Source organism: Adiantum capillus-veneris, chromosome 13 (assembly GCF_014529385.1).
Source record: "Adiantum capillus-veneris isolate H3 chromosome 13, ASM1452938v2, whole genome shotgun sequence".
Classification (NCBI taxonomy): domain Eukaryota; kingdom Viridiplantae; phylum Streptophyta; class Polypodiopsida; order Polypodiales; family Pteridaceae; genus Adiantum; species Adiantum capillus-veneris.
The window spans coordinates 126946974-126968150 of NC_140943.1; the positions used below are offsets into that span (position 1 = coordinate 126946974).

Below are 21177 nucleotides of genomic sequence, written 5' to 3' on the forward strand. Positions count from 1 at the left end.
TTGTGCGTGCAGTGAATGAGACTGAGAGAAGGAGAGAGAAGAGATACGACACCGAGAGGTTGTAAAACCCTCCTCCGAAGGCCCCACTCTCGTCGGTGAGAGTGGTCTACTTGATTGCACAAAAGCGTACAATGCGAATGCAATGGACTGATGCAAGGGGACTATGCCGATGATGACGACGGTGTGACGACGGCAACTTAGGCTGAAATCTGTGACCTTTTTCGTGGCTGAAAATGAGTGCTTTTGTCGGGCTGAATTGAGGATGAAAAACGCTGAAGGGATCTAAGATTCTGCTGCGTTTTTTAAGGTACTTCTGCCAGCTGACACACTGAGTATCTGCTGCGATTCAAGGGCTGAATTGCTGAGGGCAAAACGCTGCTTTTCCTGCACTTTAGGCTGCGTTTTTGGAGAAGTTTCTTGGCTGAAAAAACGCTGTGGCAGCAGAGGACTTCTTGCTGAAAATGGCAGTTTTCAAAGTGTTTAATAAGTCCTTACCCGGCCATGGTAACCTGCTGTAATTTTCTGCCGAAATTCGCTGAACTTGCTGAGGGTTGCCTGGCGTTAGTAGTGGCCAAAAAACGCTGAGATGACCAGTAGAAAAACGCTAGCTTTCAGGCTCTGCTGGCGATGTTTGCATGGGAGGAAAAACGCTAGGCAGGCCAGAAGAGTGGGCGATTCCAAGATGAGGATGATGCGGGGGAATGGGCCTCACCAAGTTGCTTGGAGAGGGTCTTGCTGAGAGAGGGAGGGGACACCTGTTGCTTGGTAGCCTGTTGTGCTCCTTCGCTCATCTGCCAATTTGTGCTAACTTGGGTTTGCTTATAAATTAACTTACCCAATTTGCCCTACTGAGTACCCAACAAAAGTCACTTAATAAATAAGTGAAAAATGGTAAATATAGGGAAAAATAGGCTAAAGTCACTTAAAAAATCCCCAAACTGTCTCTGATGGAAATGCTTATGCAACCAGAGGATATGCATCTACTCTAAGTGATTGGGCATGCACGGTCTACGAATAGACTCACAAAAGTGCCAGATCACTTCTAATCTAACTTGACTGGACTTGACGGAAACCTTGCTATGGTGTAGCTTATCCACGGACACATAGGGTTGGGATGTTTCACGTGACATGATCAAGCAAAATTGGTACAAGACCGGAGTACAAGGCAAGACTTGGTTACAAGAACAAGACTCGAAAACAAGGCAAGAATTGGAAGAGCTCACAATTGGTGTTGGCAAGATTGAGGGACTTGTAGCCCAAGACCTCTATTTATACTAAAGCCTAAGGAGGTTAAGAACCTTCTAGGTGCTTCCTCAAGCTTAAGGAGGTTGAGAAGCTTCTAGGTTCTTCCTCAAGGTTAAAGAGGTTAAGAACCTTCTAGGTGCTTCGTCAAGCTTAAGGAGGCTAAGAATCTTCTAGGTGCTTCCTCAAGCTTCTAGAACTTTCCAGAACCTTCTAGATTCTTCTAAAACTTCCTAGGACTTTTCTAAGAGCTCGCATCCGTGACGTTTCCCCTCCTCTAGTGATGTGTTCTATGAGGAGCGGTTGTCCTTGATGTAGGGGCAGGCTTTGATGGATATTGTTGATGCAACTCACGAACTTTGGCCAGTGCATGATGGAGGTTAGATGTAGGCTCTCATGTTCGTTCGCTTGCATCATAGCCTTTCCAATGTACAAGGTATTGAAGTCTACATGAGAGCTCTTGGAGTCGAGGATTTTCTCGACTTCATATTCTTCATGACCATCAATCTCTAAGGGCAGTGGTGGTTGTGAGCATTTGCCAGAAATCTGCCATTGATGACAAGGCTCCAACAATGAAACATGGAAAACTGGATGAATCTTCATGGAATGTGGTAACTGGAGATGGTATGTGATTGGATTCACTTGGCCAATTATGTTGAATGGCCCAAGTCTTTGATAGTCTAACTTTGTGAAGGGCCAGATGTACGTACATCATGGCGGAGAAGCCACACTTGATCCCCAATCTCGTATGGTAGATGTTTCATTCAATACCTCTATTGAGCTCTTTTGAAATTCATTGTCAATTCTTTGTGAATGCTTTGTAGATGTGTGGCTAAATCTGTGGCAGTCGGATTCTTCACTCGATGATTCACGTGGACATTCATCCTTGTGTATTGACCATAATTGGCAATGAATGGGGTATGTCGAGTGGAAGCATGAATAGTTCTCACATGCACATCTAACCCTATGTGCACATGGACAAGCTACTTCTTGACATGGGTTCAATTCAGTTAGCTTAGGAAGTGTTCTGGCACTTTTGTGAGTCTGTTCGCAGACTGTGCATGTCAAGACACTTAGATTAGATGCATATCCTTTGGTTGCACACAGCATGATCATCAGCATTACCATCAGAACCCATCAGGAGCATTTTTACAGTGCATAGATCTATTTTCCCTATTTTTGACAATTTTCACTTATTATTTTTAAGTGACTTTTGTTGGAAACTGGATAGGGCAAAATGAGCAAGGAAGTTTATAAGAAAACCCTAGCGCTAGCATTTCTAGCAGAAGAGGCAGTAGGAACTTCGGTTCAACAGGCAACTTCTGAGTAGGAAACCCCCCAGCAGACCTAGCGTTTTTGCACCAGCTGTAGAGCCTAGCGTTTTTGCACCAAGACCAAGATCAGCCAAGCGTTTTTGCATTGCAGCAGTTTGGCGACAGTAAGACCACAGAACAGCACTAGCGTTAGCAGATTTCCACAACAAGAGAGAATTCAGCCTATCGTTTTTGGCTCAGCAGAGCAACTCAGCGTTTTGCGATTCACCGTGACGGAACCCTAAGAAGCACGAGCGTTTTCAGTTTTCAGCAGTCAGTTTCCGCAGAACAACACCCGAACCTCGCAGATCTCACCTTCCCGCAGCAGATCCTCGCCGCACGGTCAGATCCAGCGTAGTTTGCAAATTCAGCCTGGAAAACGCAGATTTCAGCATCTGCGTTTTCAACGCGTCGTCGTTGCATCGTTGTCATCACTATCGTCACCGACATAGAGTCAGAATTCAGCAGATACAAGATTTGCAGATTTCAGCCATAGCGTTTTCAGATTCAGCCCATCTCGTCGTCGTCGACATCGTCGGCAAGTCCAAAGGATTGTAGAGATTTGTGCAATCAATAGTAGACCGCTCTCGCCATAGAGAGTGGGGCCTTCGGAGGAGGGTTTGACAACATTCTGGTGTCGTATTCTCTTCTCTCTCTATCTCTCAGTCTCATGCACCTTCATTCACAATGTTCACCACTTTGTTTGTGATCATTTGTACTCTCTCACTAAAGGAACGCAAGGCTCTCCCTTCCGTAAGTAGAAGGAACCCTTGAGCACAGTTCGGAGCACTCATCTTGAGCAAAGTTCAACATTCACTTCCGTTGCACCTTACATTGGTATTAGAGCTTTGGCAGTGTTCTGTATCACTCAAGGAAAGAACCAAAAGAACCACAATTTAATTTTTTTGCTTGTTGAGGTTGCAAGTAACCCAAGTTCTGTTGGGCGTGTCGATTCCTAATCGTGTTTTTGAAGAGTGACAGGAAGCCCAAGAAAGAAGAGCTTGTCTAGCCTCCCCTTGTGCCTCTTTTCACTCATTGAGAGTGGACCGTGCACTTAGCAGCCGGCCAATCGACGTGAGGTGGGAAAAAGCAACCTTGGTTGAGCGCAAGGCCGCCAAGGGCTGCGCCCACGGAAAAGAGCAGAACTCGGGTAAAGAGAAGATCCTTCTCTAACAGAGATTACAAGCTAAAGAAGAACCTCAAGAACCTCAAGACTCAAGACCCTCAAGAACCCAAGACCGACAAGAATCCAAGTTCCTCGTGAACTTAAGAACCAAAGATCTCAGTGTATGGTCATCACCCGAAGCGGAATGGATACTTTACATGAAGGTGATGAGCATGAAGAAGATGAAGAAGAATTTTCTTCACCAGGAGGTTTCCCCCCCCCCCCTTTCCCATCTACGCCACGGTTTGCACCAAATCCTATGGAGGCTTTGGTGAAGTCGATGATGGACATGATGGCACAACAACAAGAAGCGAATCGCGTTGCGATGGCACTACAAGAAAGAAAAGCAGAACGACAGGAAGCCATGGAGTGTGAGCGTGAGCGTGAGCAAGTGCGCTTGGCGTCCGAAGAAAGACAGGCAGAGCGTGAGGCACAGAGAAAACTATGCATGCAAGAATTGGTCCGACACGTTCTCGCCTCGAAGTCCGAGCCAGCCAAAGATGTTGGTAGTTCATCAAGTGGCGCACGTCGCGATTCGGACTCCAGCAACCCCGTCACAGAGAAGATTACGTTCAATAAGTATGATGGGAAGATGGATGCTACGATTATTCATTCTTGGTTGCATCAATTTAATGCTTATTTTGCGACAACTAAGAAGACAGGGAATAGCAAGGTTTTGATGGCAGCTATGTACCTTGCCGGTGATGCCATCAATTGGTACCACGCATGGCAAGAGGCACAGTTGGCTGTGCACCTAGAGGAAGCCGAGGATAGCACGCCCCTTTCCTTCAATTGGGCCGACTTCCAAGACAAGCTCAAGGCGTGGTTTATGCCCTCACAGTACCTGGCACGGTTGAAAGACGATTGGCGCAGTCCCAAGCAAAATGGTATGCTAGTTATATTTTTCTCTAATTGTGTTTTGCAGCTCGGCACCCAATTACGCAAATCGGATGATGAGCGCAAGGAGGCTTTCATTTTCGGGTTGGACGACTATATCAGGTTTGATGTCGAAGTCCTTGACCCAATCGATCTCAACAAGGTGGTAGCGATTGCTCTTGCACAGGAGGTGAAGCACACCAAGGGAAAGCCTAAGGAAAACAAGACTTCAACAAGTACCTCTCAGACTTCGCAGAACCCTTAGAACGTAAGAACAGTAAGAATGGTAAGAACAGTAACTCTTCTAACCAATCTTCCAATAGTCTCTCAGAAAAGAACTCTCCAAATGAACCTAAGGGTAAGGCTACCACAATTGCTAAACCTAAGCTCACTTCAGATGAAAAGGTAGAACAAGGAATTTTAGGAGGATACATCTTGTCGAAAGAGCCCGCTTGGAGGTTAGCACGACATCTCCTTTCGAGGTATCTGGCTTCGCTCCCGGTATGGACTCTCTCATCATGAAAGAGTGCCTTGATGTTTTGTTCACTGTTCAACAAGCGTCCTTTCGCAGAAAATTTGTAGTCTCTCCTCTCTCAGGATGTGATATGCTTTTACACATTGGATGGTTTGGTGAACATAACCCTCTCATTGATGGGTAGCTAATACGTTCACTTTCAATGCTAAAAGTGACTCTCCCGTTGTCATGAGTGGGAAGCAAGTTGTTCATTCTTTATCTCTCATTTCTAATGTACAGGCGAAGATTGAAAGGATTCGGGAGAAGGAGACTCTCTCAGTCTCATCTTCTCCAAAGCATGACACACATGATTTGCATAATCAGGATACACATGATGATTTGCATGATCAAGATGTGATTACTCACAAGCATGATGATTTGCAGAATAATGATGTGATTGTTCACAAGGATGATGGTTTAGTTGCTACTTTTCTTGGTGAAGCTAACCTCATTGCAGATTCGATAGATCACAAAGAACCGATCTTGGCTCTCGAGCCTAGGTCCAAAGAACCCCCACAGGAAGTATTCTATGTTCGATTTCGTATTTAGCTTACTTGAGGACTTAAGAATGTGTTCCGTTAGAAGTTGTTGTGTTAAGTTTGATTTCTAGGATTAAGTTTTTAAGATGTCTTATTCTTTTTTGCTTAAAGTTGAGTACTTGTTTTAAGCCAAGTAAGTTGCGTCAACTTATTTTACACGTGCCTTTTCTAAAGTTAATAATGTTTTGTTTTTTAGTTTTGTTTCGTAGCAAACAAAGTGATTTAGTTAGTTTGTTTGTTTGTTTTTGTTTTTCTTTTCTTTTCTTGTGTCCCTTGCTTTTATAGTTCTATGAGTGCTTTATTCCCTCTTATAATTCGTGAGTTCAGACTTTTCTGAACTTATGAAGGTATATGTTCGAATGATTAGTCAGCATGCATTGTTCGAGTGTTTCATTCGTGATGCTTTGTGCAATCACTAGTAGACTGCTCTTGCCATAGAGAGCGGGGCCTTCGGAGAAGGGTTTGACAACATTCTGGTGTCGTATTCTCTTCTCTCTCTATCTCTCGGTCTCATGCACCTTCATTCACAGTGTTCACCACTTTATTTGTGATCATTTGCACTCTCTCACTAAAGGAACGGAAGGGTTCCTCCCTTCCGTAAGTAAAAGGAACTCTTGAGCACAATTCGGAGCACTCATCTTGAGCAAAGTTCAATATTCACTTCCGCTGCACCTTACAATAGTGTTGTAGGCAAACTCAACCAGGGCTAGCAATTCCACCCAATTGTCTTGATGGTAGTAGATTGTGCATCGGAGATACTGCTCTAGAACTTGATTCACCCTCTCTGTTTGTCCATCACTTTGTGGATGATTGGCTGAAGAGAGGTTAATCTTCACTCCTAGAAGCTTGAACAAGCCTCTCCAAAAGCTTGATATGAATTGTGGCCCTCGATTTGAGAAATGTCATCTGGAAGTCCATGATAGCGATAGATATTTTCAAGAAAGAGCTGTCGTTTCTTCTCCGGTGATTGACTTGGTTGCTGGAATGAAATGTGTCATCTTTGTGAGCCTATCGACAACCACCAGAATTGAATCATAGCCCTTAAGAGGGGGGTAGGTCTATAATGAAATTCATGGAAATAGAAGACCGTGGTTTGCTAGGGATGGGCAAATGTTGAAGTAATCCATGTGGGCGATGCCGTGGTGCCTTGGCCCTATTGCAATTGTCACGTGTATATATATTCTTTGACATGCTTCCACATTTGAGGCCACCAAAAATCCCGTGTGACAAGCTCAATCGTCTTGTTTACTCCAAAATGGCCTGCTATTGAGGAATCATGCCTCTCTTGAAGTATTTGCAATTTTAGCTCTTGTGATGGTATATATAGAAGTCTCCTATAGTACAACAGTCCATCAACTTCTTCTGAGTCTTGTAAAGTGCTTATTTCCCCTTGTTGGAGTTTGAGATTGATGTCGCGAGCAAGTGGGTCATTGCAAATTTTTTCCTTCACCTTTTCAAGGAAGGGAGAGTCATTTGGGGCCATGCTAGTCACTACAAAGAGCTTCAGTTGTTCTAGCCTCAACAGTACTGGCTCTTGTTGATCATATGTAGGGTCTCCTATCTTAGGTGCAAGATAGAATCTTGGTGATAAAGCATCTGATTTTCCTTGTTTATTGCCAGGCTTATAGCAGTTGACATTCAAACCTAGATAAGAAGTTACTCCATCTAGCTTGACGACAATTGAGGCTCAAGAGGTCATGAAGTACTCTTAAGTTCTTGTGATCTGTATCTACTGTGACTTTGTGGGGTGCTCCTTCAAGAAGATGTCGCCACGTTTCAAAAGAGTCAATAATAGCCAGAAGCTCCTTGTCATAAATTTCATAATTAATTTCGGCTACTGAGAATTTTTGAGAGTGAAAAGCAACATGGTGCTCATATGATCATCGCCAATTTGGGATAATACAGCTCCAAGCGCAAAATATGAGGCATCTTTCTCCAAGAAGAATGGTTTTGTTGGATCTACATGTATTAGGATTGGTGCCATTGTGAAGGCCTTCTTAAGTGCTTGAAATGTAGATAAGAGTTGGAAAAACCCAAGCACTGAACGTCTCGTATAGAGGTGGGAGCTACCCACTAGAGAATGGTCTTAACCTTCTTTGGAGCAATTTCATTCTCAGAAATGAGAAAGCCCAAAAACTCCACCTCCGTTTGGTGGAAAAATCATCTCTCTAATTTTGCATACAAGCCTACCTCTTGTAATTTTTGAAGAACAATACAAACATGATGCTCTGTGTTCTTCTTGATTTTTTGAAAATATCAAGATATCATCTAGGTAATATATTACCACAAAATCATCCAGATACTCTAAAAAATGATCATTCATCAAGTGTTGAAAGATTGCTGGAGCATTTGTAAGTCCAAATGGCATGACAACATACTCAAAGTAGCCATACCTGCTTTCGAAGGTTGTCTTTTATTTGTCTCCTTCCTTTATTCGTACAAGGTTATAAGCACCGCGAAGATCAATCTTGGTAAATACCTTAGCTTTTCCAAGCCGCTCAATAAGAGCTTACAAACTGAAAATTATGCTTGCACAAACACACCTTGGATGCAGTCTCATGCATAGATGCCATGCCAACATAGACTTCTTTGCATCATGCTAGAACAAGTGCTCCAAAAGTTGCCTGCTAAAAGCCCCTCCAGTTGGGTGTACGGTTGAGTCGGCCGTACGGATGTCATGTCATTGTCCTGCGATTTGTGGGTGTTTTTGTGAGCGCTAACTTGCGCATGCTTTGCAAGAAGTAGACAAAGAAGGCAGATCCCTTCACCGAGTGGGAGATGACATAGGATGAGGCCACTTCGGCCAATGAGCATTCAGAAGACAAGGCAGAGACACGGGCAGAGGCAAAGGCGGCTCCTGATCTTAGCCTAAATGACTTTGACTTTCAAGATGTGGAGATTCATATTCTGCCTTCTCATGAGACAAGCACTTCCGGGATTGGATGTGCCAGTGTGGGCTCTCTCTAGTTAGGCTTTAGCCTTTTTTTGCCTCTCACTTACCATTTTGAGTCCTTGAGGGATGTACTTATCTACTTGTATTCGCCATAATGCTATCGATGTTATATTGGTGCATTTTGCTATTATGAGTCACGTTTCTTGTCTTTTTTGGTGCAATTGAATGCTCAAAGTGGTCTTAGCACTATGTACATACATATAGCTCAAAAAAATTGAAAAAAAATGATTATTATTTTTTTGCCGTTCCTAGCCCTGACCCCACCAACCCCGTTCCGCGTACCATGCTTCTATGGGTTAAGTAGTGATTGAAGCAAGGGATTCAAGCATTCGATTGCCCGTTATTATCAATGAACTTTTGAGTGTAGCAAGCAACCTTTTTAAGGACCTCACTACTTGACAACAACCCTGCTCACCACACATATCTAGCCTTACGATCTTTAGCCTTCAGGCCAGCATTGATCTGAACCTTTAACCTGACTAAAAAATTAGAAAATACTTTTACTTTTGCCACGACTTCAACTGTCAATGATGTTGACCCTCCGGTCTATTTATCCAACTATTCGTTCGTTTTAGTGGATAGAAGCAGTCATGATTGATATAAAGAAAGGTTTTAAGTTTTTAGCTATGTCTAATTTGAAGAGTTCGCATGATTTTGGTGGTGGTCCCATTTAATGAGCTAGCTTCAAGGATCTCTAAGTCAGCACTCATTTCATAAATATGTCCACAAAAGCTCTCAATTGTTTGAGTTGTTTAAGGAAGAAGCATCCTAATGTAGATTGCCCTTCAATTCCGGTTCATACCTCCCAAGTTATTATGTGATTAATAGTATGATATTCCTATGATGTATGTCGGTCAAAGCTTTTGAACTGCTTTTGTCCGTTCTCAAGAACACATTAGAGATGCCAAAAACATTTAAAATAAAAGCACTCTACCTAAAAGTGTGAAACCGTTGTATGCGGCGATATTCAAACATGGCTTCAAGTCGTTCTATTTTTTCCATATTGAGCACATGAGGGGAATTTTAAAAACTCTATAGCGTTTTTTAAATCAGCGTGGCCTTGCGTGGTTTATGATGAGAACCTTGCATATCTTTTTCTCTAAATGTTTCAACAAGGTCTTGTTTACATAAGTGTAAGAGAAATTACCACAATAAACCTATGTTGTGGTGAAGACAGTCCAAACTAGAGGTACCCTAGAAAGTTTGGATTCCAAAAGGTCCTTGTTCAAATCCACCTTCCATCCCTCAAGTCTATCCAACTGTTTCTATTTCTTATAGAGTGCAAGATTTTGCTTGCAATCTTAGATACTAGAGTTGAGAGTGCTACTTATAACCATAGAGTTTTTGCCTACTCTAAATTACAAACGGAGATTGATTCTTCTAGTTAAGAGTCATGGAGCTGGGTATTTTTTCTTTAAGAGTGTTGGAAATGTATAATGCAAGAACTCTCCTTAATCTTTAAGCTCTTGTATAGCGATGAGAACGGCTCAGATGAAGAATAAGGAGAATTCCTACATTATACTTTACTCATAGCACTCAACTACGAGTACTTTTAGGTAAATTTTTTGTAGTCAGAGAGTATCTTTGTCCTGGGAATCCCTTAGTCAAGAAGAAGGATTTGTTAATAACTCTCCTTACATCCCAGCCTCTGGGTTATCAAATGGTTTGGATGAGGGGCATGACTTGGCATGTAATCCTCAAGTGTGAGATTGTCTTTGAGACCTTTACTGTGTGGAGCTTCCATAGTAGAGCTCAGATCAGGTCTTTGGTCGTTGAGTCTGGTGTGGTGCCTGCTGCATAGGGGGCAGACACTCCACTCCCTGGAAAATAGATCACTGGGATCGTGACTAGAAGCCATGTGCTTATACTCTTTAGCGTAGTCATAGGGTCTAAATTTGACAGGACTTTGTGTAGGGATTTCTATGAGAGAATGATTGCAGCATTCTGTCCCGGGAATCATGAAAGACATCTGTAAAAAGTTTAGTACGAGCTTGAATGTGTAGTAGATGGATCAGTCTAGTACTGTCACAAATTGTTGACGTGTCGAGCCACTGAAGAACTGAGCCAACATGCAGATCCCGGTCGAGGAGCCTAAACCCTAGAGGAAGTAGAAGAAGTTGAAGTTCTCACCAGCTTAAAGATCCTCGCCGAGTGGGACAATTAAAGATTACGAACATATAGGTTCCTGTCCAATGGGGCCCTTATTAAAATAAAGTTGGACCCACACACACACACACAGAGGCTCTTGCATAGCAAACTGATGATGTGGCAACTGCTGTACAGACCTCCCGCAAATAACGTTGTCATGCTGACGTGGCACTGTACAGACGTCCGTAATTTGCGCTGGCTGCAAACGTGGCAGTCGTACGGATTTCTGCAATATGTGCTGGCTGCTTTTGAGGATCTGATGCTTTTGAGTTTATAGCTTTTCATGTAAACTGCTTTTCATAGGCCAAGGGCCTTTAAATAGGAGCCAAGGGCTCATTCTCTGCATGCTCCGCGTGAGGTGCAGAGGATGGAGTACCGGCAATGTACAAAGTTCAAATAATATAAAGAAATACCAAATGGGGCACCAAGGTTTGGGGCCAATGCTCTCTCGGGGTGGAACTCCGCCACTCCCCGTCTCGTGTCGTGCATCTCTATCTGTTCAGTTGTTATTTGAAGTGCTTAAAGTTGTTCAGTCTGTTCTTTTCAGTTGGCACGTGGTGCCCTTCTTGGTTACAAGTACCTTGCTTGCAATGCAAACATCCCAACCAACACCTAGATACATTAGTCTGCGTGTGACTAGGGGGTGCAGTGCTTGTCTCTCAAGCTTCAAGTAATGTTGCAGACCCTAGTGCTGACCTTGCTTGCAATGCAAACATCCCAAGCAACTCCTAGATACATTAGTCTGCTTGTGACAAGGGAGTGCAGTGCTTGCCTCTGGAGTTTCAAGTTATGTTGCAGACCGTAGTGCTGACCTTTAAAAGCCTCTGAAAGGGTTGCCTCGGTTAATGCTTTTGGTGAATCTTTCAAGTAACCCTCCTCCATTTTCTTTACGATGGAGCTGTTCTGCTTTTTGTCATCACCCATACCTCCTGGTGTCATTTGCTCAACCTGCTGCCATGTGGCAGCTACCACGTCGTCAGCTGACTAAGGCTGCCTCTCAATGCACACTTGATGACATTACCTGCCGCTGCTGCTATTTAAGTGCCCATATGATGACAGAAGATATGATAATTTCTTGACTTGCACTCCTCGGGGATTGGGCATATCAAGCATTACGACTTGCTTGGGAGATTTCGCCCCACTTGGTGCAATTATACACTTGGACGACCCTGTAAAATGGGCTGCGGTTGAGGTACATACGAGTTCTAGTCTTTATGATAACGTGGGACGGAGCTTGCTGTGATGGTGTCGGTTCACAAGGACCATTGCCAGAGTCTCCCATCGAGAAAGGTTTCAGAAGCTTTGAAAAAGAGAGTTCTAGAAACATGAAGGAACGAGATAAGTCCCACAGTAGGAACGACTTGCCAGTGGGCACAGATGTGGCAAAACACTTCTCTTTTAAAAGATCACCTGCTGAAAATCCTGGAGGACTAGGAGTCCTTGAATTTGGATTCCTCTGATGCTAGAGCAATTGTTTGCACTCGTGCATCTCACTTCGATAGTTGTGGGAGACACCTACAACACAGTCACACGGAACGAGAACAAGACCAGCAAGGCCATCCAAGACGGAAATGGCTTGCCCTTTTCAATGGAACAGTTTAGAAACAGGCTTTGGTAGTTATAGTTTGTATGCAACCTTTGGAACTTCTTGAAGAAACGATGGGTAGGAAACGGAAGACAGTGAAACAGAGTTTTCTATCCGATAGGGCCCGAAATGGAGTTTCCTTCTGACTATGACCTACAAGAACCCTACCAAGTGGATGGACATCTGCCAATAAACACGGGTGCCGACAGAGGCGGGTGGCCAGGCCCTAGATTGGCCAGGCCTACAATCTAGGGCCTAGTCGCACGTGCATGTAGGTGGAAGGCACGTGAAAGGTGGGAAGGTTGTAACTGAACCTTGAAAAAGTGATTTCTTATTGTGCTCACAACATTTTACAGCAAGGTGCTTTTGGTAGTAACAGGTTTTTGCAGTTAATTTTACTGGTAAATTTTGGGCTTGCATTGAATTATACTGGAATGATTTCACTAAGTGATCTGTGGGTGTTTGCAATTATGGCTTTGTTAGAGTTTTTTTGAAATATGCCTTAAAGGGTTCAAAAAGTAATCAAGTTCTATGTTTTGTGTCAAACAGGAAGTTGATCACACTACCCACAAGTTTGACCACAACGACAATACCGTTTTTGTTATTGATGACTAAATTTTCATAGTATCTTTGACTAATTTGTGACTAAGTAAAGATGCAGCTACAAAGGTCCAATCTACCGCTGTAGAGATTGCATTGTGGAGGGCCCGTTTGGACAGGATCTAAGAATGTGCTGAGAGCTTTATCATGAAAGGGCTGGACATTGTAGGAGGACATAAAATCGTTTTGACACAAGCATTGTGTGGTGTACTGTACAAATGATGCTCAATATTGCATGCGTGCACGGGTGCAACCTTTGCTTGCAAAGCATGTGTGTATGTGCTTATACCAATGCCATAGGTAATTTGTGTGTGGCTTGTGCATACACGTCGCCTTGAAAATTATGGGGATGGGAAACTGGGGTGGTGATTAAAGAAGATAGTTTGTTAAACCACCCCCCCCAATTCCTATCTATTTTAATGACCCTAATACTGTATGAGAGCATAAAACAAGTACTTGTTATGTAATCCAATTAAATTGACTTGATTGATGTGAAAACAATCTAGGTCTCATAATATCAAAGACTTTGACTTTCAATTGACATAAGATGGGATTTACAAATACTGTGCAAGCAACCTTGGCATATGATGGGCTCATCAAAAACTCTCATCTGTTTATGTGAGTGGGATATATGTTATTAATAGACTTAATAGAGAGATTATATGTTTCTTTCATTTGAAGACATCTCTATCTCTTCTCCCATCTCTTTCCCCCTTCTCTTCAAATGAGACTTGTAACCCCCCCCCCCCCACCCAGCACACACATGTAAATCACACACACACACAGGTAAATAATTGGGTGAATACCTTCAAAATATCATGTGGCACACAAAACCCACCACCTTGTATAAGTTTGAAGGGGCAATTATTGCTCTTGTCTACTGAGGGTCTACTCCTAATTCATGCATGTAATTAGCCTCTTGAAAATGTCCTTCCCTCGTGCTTACGTGCTATGATAGGTTTTCCATGGTTGATCCCCCAAAGTCTTGAAGGCAAGAGAGAGAGAGAGAGAGAGAGAGAGAGAGAGAGAGAGAGAGAGAGAGCTTTTTAGGCTATCTATATATGTGGTATAGGCAAGGAAGGTCGTGAACAATCTTGTCAATTATCATGGTCACGAATAGTCATTACTAGCAAATGGTGGTACAAAGAGAAGGTTGGTTTGAGAATGGCATGTTAGAGGAGTCTAGTTGGCTACAAAGTTTCAACTTGAGGAGATTAATAAGGAATGACAATAAAAGGAGATGCTTTCATAGAGGTATCTTTGCGATGCCTCTAATGGTCAAATTCTATGTATATTATAACCAAAGCTATAGATGCACTTTGTACAAGTTCATGCCCAGCATGCTACTGGAAAAATAACAATGTAGTCCTAGAATGATGAATGATCAAGAGGGCGCTACAACATGAGCGTTCGGCATTGGAGAAAGAGAATATCCAAAATGATGGTGGTGATGCAAAGCGTCAAAAACTTTGCGATGACCTTGTTCAGCATCACCTATTGTACACATTCCCTTGAGGTTATGCCATGCTTGTATATTTTGAGAAGATTTGTCAAGCATTTATCTTTTAAAGATCTTCAAAATTCTAAGGAAGATACAACATGGCTTTAAGCCTACATATACATTAGAGTCAATCAAAATAGCAAAGAGTGGACAAGAGTTGTACTTGAAACGGTCTTTTGATACAATGCATAGGAATGGGAGTGAATCGATCTCTAAAGCTGATATTTCAATAATTACACTCATTGAATTTGCACAAGAATATATCTCATCGTTAATAATCAGTTGAAAGACGCAGATGATCGAAATGTGTGCTTGACTATCGATGAATCATGATTTCATATTAGGCGAGATCAAGCAATTGGTCTTCTCCCTTTGGGTATCTAATACTTGTGCTTCACCCAATAAAAAAGATGTGTAGAAAGGAATTGGAAGAAGGCAATATGGAAAGCATCAAATGTATCTTCTTAAGCATTTTCAAGTAAGATGCATTTGGTTATGCCTTTTTTGATGCTTTATGTCGATCACTCAATAAGGTTTGTAGCAAACATAACATTATGTACAATAGGATAGATAAGATTATACTTCAATAAGTACAAAGAAAGTAGTTTTGCAAAACAACAAAAGCAAAACAAAGACCACATAAAGCAAGGTCTATCCTTTAGGTTTATTTCACACATGTAACTTTGGCTTATATGCTTCAATCCTTCACCTTCAACTAATAACACTAGTTTTTGGCTAGACACTTTTATGTCCACTTAATTAGGTAAATGATATAAATTATTGTAGGAGATTCATGCTAAATTTTGGGAGGCCTATGAGATAAAAAAAACTTGGCATTTTTCTAAGCTATGGATTCCACCTTTAGCTTATGTGTTGGAGATATCTCTCGACCTAAACCATGCCAAAAATATAATTTTTCCAATTTTTTCATGTGTGCAATTCAAACCATTTTAGAGATCACTTTTCGTAAGCTTTATGTCTATCAAGGTTGTCATCGTGCAATCGTGGTAGTGAACGGTTTTGTAATACAATGCATTTCCATTTAATGTTTTGTGAACTTTGGAAATCCATTCAATATCATACAATGTGTTTTATCATACGATCATACAGTAAACCACCATGCGTACAATATGGGCATTCATAAACCATATGGCGACTCCCATGGCATTGTTTCTATTGTTTAGGTGTAATATTTTAGTCATGTTCACATGTTAATATCACAAGCTTGGCTTAAATATGTCTTTTTTTGGGTGTCAAATTGATGAAAATTTTGTACTTGATTGATTTCTTTTATAGATCAGATAAACCTTAATGCACAATTGGGGATCATAATCTCACTCTTTGCCAACTTTAATGGCACCTAATATTCTATGCAATTAATCGTACAACATAGAGATTTATTTTGGTTGTACCAAAATCACACCAATTTTGAGATGAGGTTGTTTTCTCTTGCATTTTGACAAAATTCCATCTTAAATCCCATTTCCTCTTGCATTTGACGAAATTCCATCGTAGATTTTGACAGAGTCTTCTTAGCCATAAAGCCCTGCAATTCGAACATAATGCTATTGGAATGATAGTTGCCCTGACAATAGACGTAATAAAGACCCTTATATCAGGTATTGTTCGAGATAGTGTGCGACATTGGCAATTTCATCACATGGAGTACGTATGTTACTTCTTTCATAATGTTCCACAAGTGCTTTGCACCCATAGATGACGCATCACCACACAAGCCCACAAAGACTAGGTAGTTCTCCAGTCATATATGGAATACAACATCGTTGTTAGATTGGCCATCTTACGAAAATGTTTCTTGCAAAGAGCAAAAATACACAAAGGTAACCATCACATGCTCCTTTCAAGAACTGGAGCAAAAGACATACGCCATGCAAAATTGAAATGCCAATAAATCTTTCAAATCTTCAATCATATCTTATTCCAGACCCAAATCTTAACAACATGCCCTAGTAAATGAAGTCAACCGAGGTGCCTATGTTTAGGCTTTGATGCTTATAGCAGAAGTTCCAATCAGCTCCCACTAATGCTGTAATCAACCCTTTAGCAAGTAGGAATACTGGAAAGGTTCCACAGGGTTATCAAGCATAGATTTAAGGAACTTCAATTGTGTGTAATTAGTGCTCCAAACTTTTTTGTCCAACCACTCCAGCATCGTCCAAGGTGAAATGACAGCTTTTCATTTGTTAATTTTCTTTGCATCGCGAATTTCTTATCCCTTGAATCCTAACGTTAGGGAATGAGACAAAAGAGCAGATAGAGCCATGCAATAGTGTCTTTGGGGACCACCCTTCTCTTATCTTTTCATTTACTTGAGTAGTTCATATATCCCACTTTTTCATAGCAAAGGAGTCGGGACTCCAAAGCTGAAGAATCCAGTTTATTGACTAATATGACAAAAGGAGTCCTCTTTGATCTCACCCAAGCATTATTCCAGGCCACTCAGGTCTGGAACATAGCCTTCTTTGAAGATACGATGCGCTAATTTTCTTACACGCTGGTCTGTTTCTCCAGAGAGCCTCTCACCAACAATGAATTCATGCATGTTGTTACCTATTTCAATTAGAGCCCTGCCAGGCTTTTTCCAAACACCTTTGCTTCTTTTCAAATCCTGAATGCACACCGAATCTTCCCACATATGAGCATCATCATACATGTTTGACATCATGGTGAAGCTAGAAGCACCAATGGGGTCTAGTCTAGTTATTTCTTCAAAGCAAAGCTGTCCAAGCTCTTTGTCCCCATAAATCTTGCATCCTGCAAGAAGCGATCTCCAAGCTATAGCAGTTGGATCGATTGGCATGCTTTGAAGCAGCTTCCATGCCTCCACTAGGCATCCAGTGCGGCCGAGAAGGTCAACCATGCAATTGTAGTGGGCCGCACTTGGGGTAATACCAAACTCTCCTACCATGATGTTGAGAAACTCGTAGCCTTGCTTTACAAGACCTACATTACTACAGCCTGCTAAAACGCTGGTAAATATGATTTCACTCGGGTTTAGGCTTGATTGTTGCATCCCCTTAACACAATCCAACACCATACTGAAATGCCCATTTACTGCATAGCCTGCTATTAATGCACCCCATGACACGATATCTCGAGTCGACAGCCTGTCGAAAACATTGTGGGACTCATCGAAGTTACCACATTTGGCGTACATGTCAACCAAAGTGTTGCCTACAGATACATCCCTTTCAAGTTCACTTTTCACAATTTGATGGTGAATAATTTTTCCTCTTATGCTGCACCCATGACTTGCACACGCTCTTAAGACCACCAAGAAAATTGCTCTATCGGGTTCTATACCATCCTGTTGCATCTTTGCAAAGCAGACAAAGGCAGAGCGATTGTCTCCATGCTCCACAAACCCTCCAATCATTGCTCCCCAAGAGCACAGGTTCTTACTTGGCAATTTCTCAAAGACGAGCAATGCTCTAGCTAAGCTTTCACATTTGACATACATGTCCACTAAAGCACTTCCAATCATTACATCAGATAATAGTCCATTCTTGATGATGCGCTCATGTATCTGTATACCCTGCTCTAATGCACTAGCTTTACTACAAGCTTTCACAAGACACAAAAAGACCACTCTGTTTGGTTGTATACCCTCTTTTTGCATCTTCTCAAACAACTCAAAAGCAATGCAACATAATCCGTGATTAGCATATCCAGCTATCAAAGCACCGTAAGAGACAACAGTTTGGTAGGGTAATTCATCAAAAACTTCTTGTGCTTGGTTTAAGTTTCCGCACTTGGCATACATGTCCACAAGGGCGTTGCCAACCATTCCATCATAATCAAGTCCACATCTCGTTAACTGGTTGTGTATCAACCTGCCTTGATCCAAACCTTCCTTCTCAAGGCTTGCACATGCCTTGAGCACGGACAAGAATGTGACTTTGCTCGGCTTGATAGATGTGCTTCGCAATGCGTGATAATATTCAAGGGCAGACTTAGGGTTGTTGAGGATGGCATGAGCTGAAATAATTGCATTCCAAGTGTAGATAGAAGGCTGTGCAACCATATGAAAGATCTCTTCTGCTTCTGGCAGGCATCCACAGAGTGCCAAAAGCCGGATAAGGTAGTCAGCAAACAAAGAAATATTTGCCATGCCTTGCTTGACCATAAGAGGCCGCAGGCGTCTGGCGGCTGCCAAATCTTTCCTCTTGGTACACCCTTGAAGAATGCAGTAGGTAAGATCTTTTGGTATGGGCTTCCCTTGCAAGTCAAGCTCTTCAACAGCTTGCAAAGCCCTACCCAAATTCTGTCCATTGTAAATCTGGTGCAGCCCGCCAAGATCAGCCACAATTTGAGAATGGAAACTGTGTTTCCGAGCTGTGTAAACATGTTGTGTCACGAAAAAGAACATGCCATGACCAGTTCTGACGTACTCATCAAGTGGGTAGTACAGATTGCAGCTTTTCGAAACGGACCAAGAATTTGAGCAGGCAGAAAAGCATACTGCAGAGCCTCCCTGACTTGCCCTCGGACGGCCTCGTCACTATATGGCACGGCTCTGGCCGGGGGGATCTAGGGCCCAAATTTAAGGGCGCGAGCGGCTTTGATCTCGGCCGTCGGATCACGCAGTGAATTGGGGGTGAACTAGGGCAAAAATGGCGCCCCGAGTTCACTCCTAGTTCATCCGCCTCGTGAGATGTGGGTCGAACTTGGGACGTCTCAGTTGCCACACGAATACCCTACCACCATGCTAGCGCGCGTCGCTATCCATGTTGGCATGGCACATGATCATACTCTAGTTTAGGCGCCCCTAGTTCACCCCCAGTTCACCCACCTCAAGCTTACCGGCCCCTAGTTCACCGTTAGTTCACCCTTAGTTCATCCCCAGTTCACCCACCCCTAGTTCACTGCGTGATCCGACGGCGGAGATTAAAGCCAACTCTCGTCCCCAAATTTGGGCCCTAGATCCCCTCTGACCCAGAGCCGTGCCATATAGTGACGAGGCTCGAACGGTATTGCCAGAAGGTTTTTTAAATGTCGGGTGAATCCCACTAACTGCTATACTGTATATTGAAGGCACATACTTCATGGGATTTTTAAAAAATCGTAGAAAACCTACAAATTTAGAGATTTTGTGTATTTAAAACCTTCTGATACAGTCAATTTACCTCTTAAATGGTCCATGTGTAGGTTTTCCAAGTCCATGTAATCTTAGTTGGCCTCATGTTTCCTTGGAAGCTGATGAATTTGTTCACAGCCGTAAATTGTTGACAAGTCATGATCATCCGTCCATTTGGAACACTTGAAGCTTCATCTCTGACTCATAACACTCAAGAAATCCATTTGGGTCATAACCTAGGAAGATGTTACACTTCTCGTAAACCGCATGCAATGTCATTTCCATGTCTTCATCCATCTCCTTCTTTGTTTTGTATGTCCAATAATATCCCGTGCATAATCTGTATTAGCTTCGCTTGGTTCACCATCATCCAACTTCTCACTGTGGCAAGCTTCACATCGAGTTCATAAAAAATATGTTAACCAAGGAAGGCATCGGGCCTCTAATTGTGAGAAGAATCATAAGTTGGATAGTTCAAATAGGAGCAAGAGACACAACAAATATGAAATCTAAATAGAATTGATTTTTAGTAGCAAAGTTGGTACAAATAGAAGTCGTGCCACCTGTTTGCAACCCCAAACCCAAATCATGTACCATTCGAAACTTGTTGAATCATGTGCTCAATCACCTTGATGACACATGTCTTGAGAGATATCGCTATTGAACTTCCATATTGTAGATAAGCAATCAAAATACTGTTGGAAATATAGCAGCAAGAATCCATGTAAAGATGAAGGAGAAGCTCAAGATCATACAACACATGAAGTAGTATTACTGAGTGTGCCAATACAAAGATACAGCCTTTGAATTGAAAATTGCGCATGGAAAATCTTCCCCACATTTCTTGTATGCATTAAATTTATACAACCCATGAAACAAAGTATCACATGCCACAATACTATCACAAAACTAAGATCATGCATGGTACATTCATCATCTTCAAACTTTATTACAAGATCAAATTTTGCAATTGCAAACACAGGCGAAAGACTATTCTTCATCCTAGGTACATAAAAACCCTCCAAAAGTGTGGAAGAGTTGCCACTTGCATCAGTAAACCCATTCTTCCCAATTCCCTAAACTGGGATAGTTGCACATGTGATTGTATTCCTATTAGGGATAGTCTCAAGAGAAGTGAAAAAATCATGATGAGAGGTAATGAGCTTAGTTGCACCACTGTCAAAGTACAACACATGATCCACCGATTCTAAAATACATGCATCATGAACAGACGGGTTGCAATGAAATTGCATGCAAAAAGCCCATTCTATATCCACAACATTTGCCAAATCTGCCTTTGCAGAAGTATCGGCAATGGCTGCATTTGCCTCTTTCTCTCAAGCCTCTTTAAACTTATGCTTAGGGCATTGCTTGATGAGATGATCCTTTGTCTTATAGTAATTACATTTCAACTTCTTTTTTCCTATATCACTAGGCTTCTCATACGTGTTTCTATTTGAAGAAGAAGCAAGTGAGGGGAGAAGCCTCGGGGTCAAGTGTGCTACCTATAGAAGCATTGGATATAGAAACAATAGCATTCTTCTTTTGATGTGCAGCCACAAATGCCTATTCAATAGCACACCTCTTAATCGCCCTATTTTTTTGGATTGGGCCTCTTGTAGCAATACAGAGACAAGACCAAC

At 42.1% G+C, this 21177-nt stretch overlaps 2 protein-coding genes across 2 annotated transcripts in view; one reads left to right on the plus strand and one right to left on the minus strand.

The window, feature by feature from the left end:
• Positions 1-13436, plus strand: part of LOC147444837 (uncharacterized) — a 105164-nt gene extending 91728 nt beyond the window's left edge. The window contains exon 3 of the mRNA XM_086527363.1: positions 12885-13436. Coding sequence (XP_086383489.1) covers positions 12885-12950 — 66 coding nt within the window. The 3' untranslated portion in view covers positions 12951-13436. The remainder of the gene's footprint in view (positions 1-12884) is intronic.
• Positions 13437-15694: 2258 nt separating this feature from the next.
• Positions 15695-18989, minus strand: LOC147444840 (pentatricopeptide repeat-containing protein At3g09040, mitochondrial-like). Its single transcript, XM_086527367.1, has one exon. It carries the CDS (start codon positions 18824-18826, stop codon positions 16883-16885), a length of 1944 nt encoding a protein of 647 aa, XP_086383493.1. The 5' UTR covers positions 18827-18989; the 3' UTR covers positions 15695-16882.
• Between the last annotated feature and the right edge of the window lie 2188 nt (positions 18990-21177).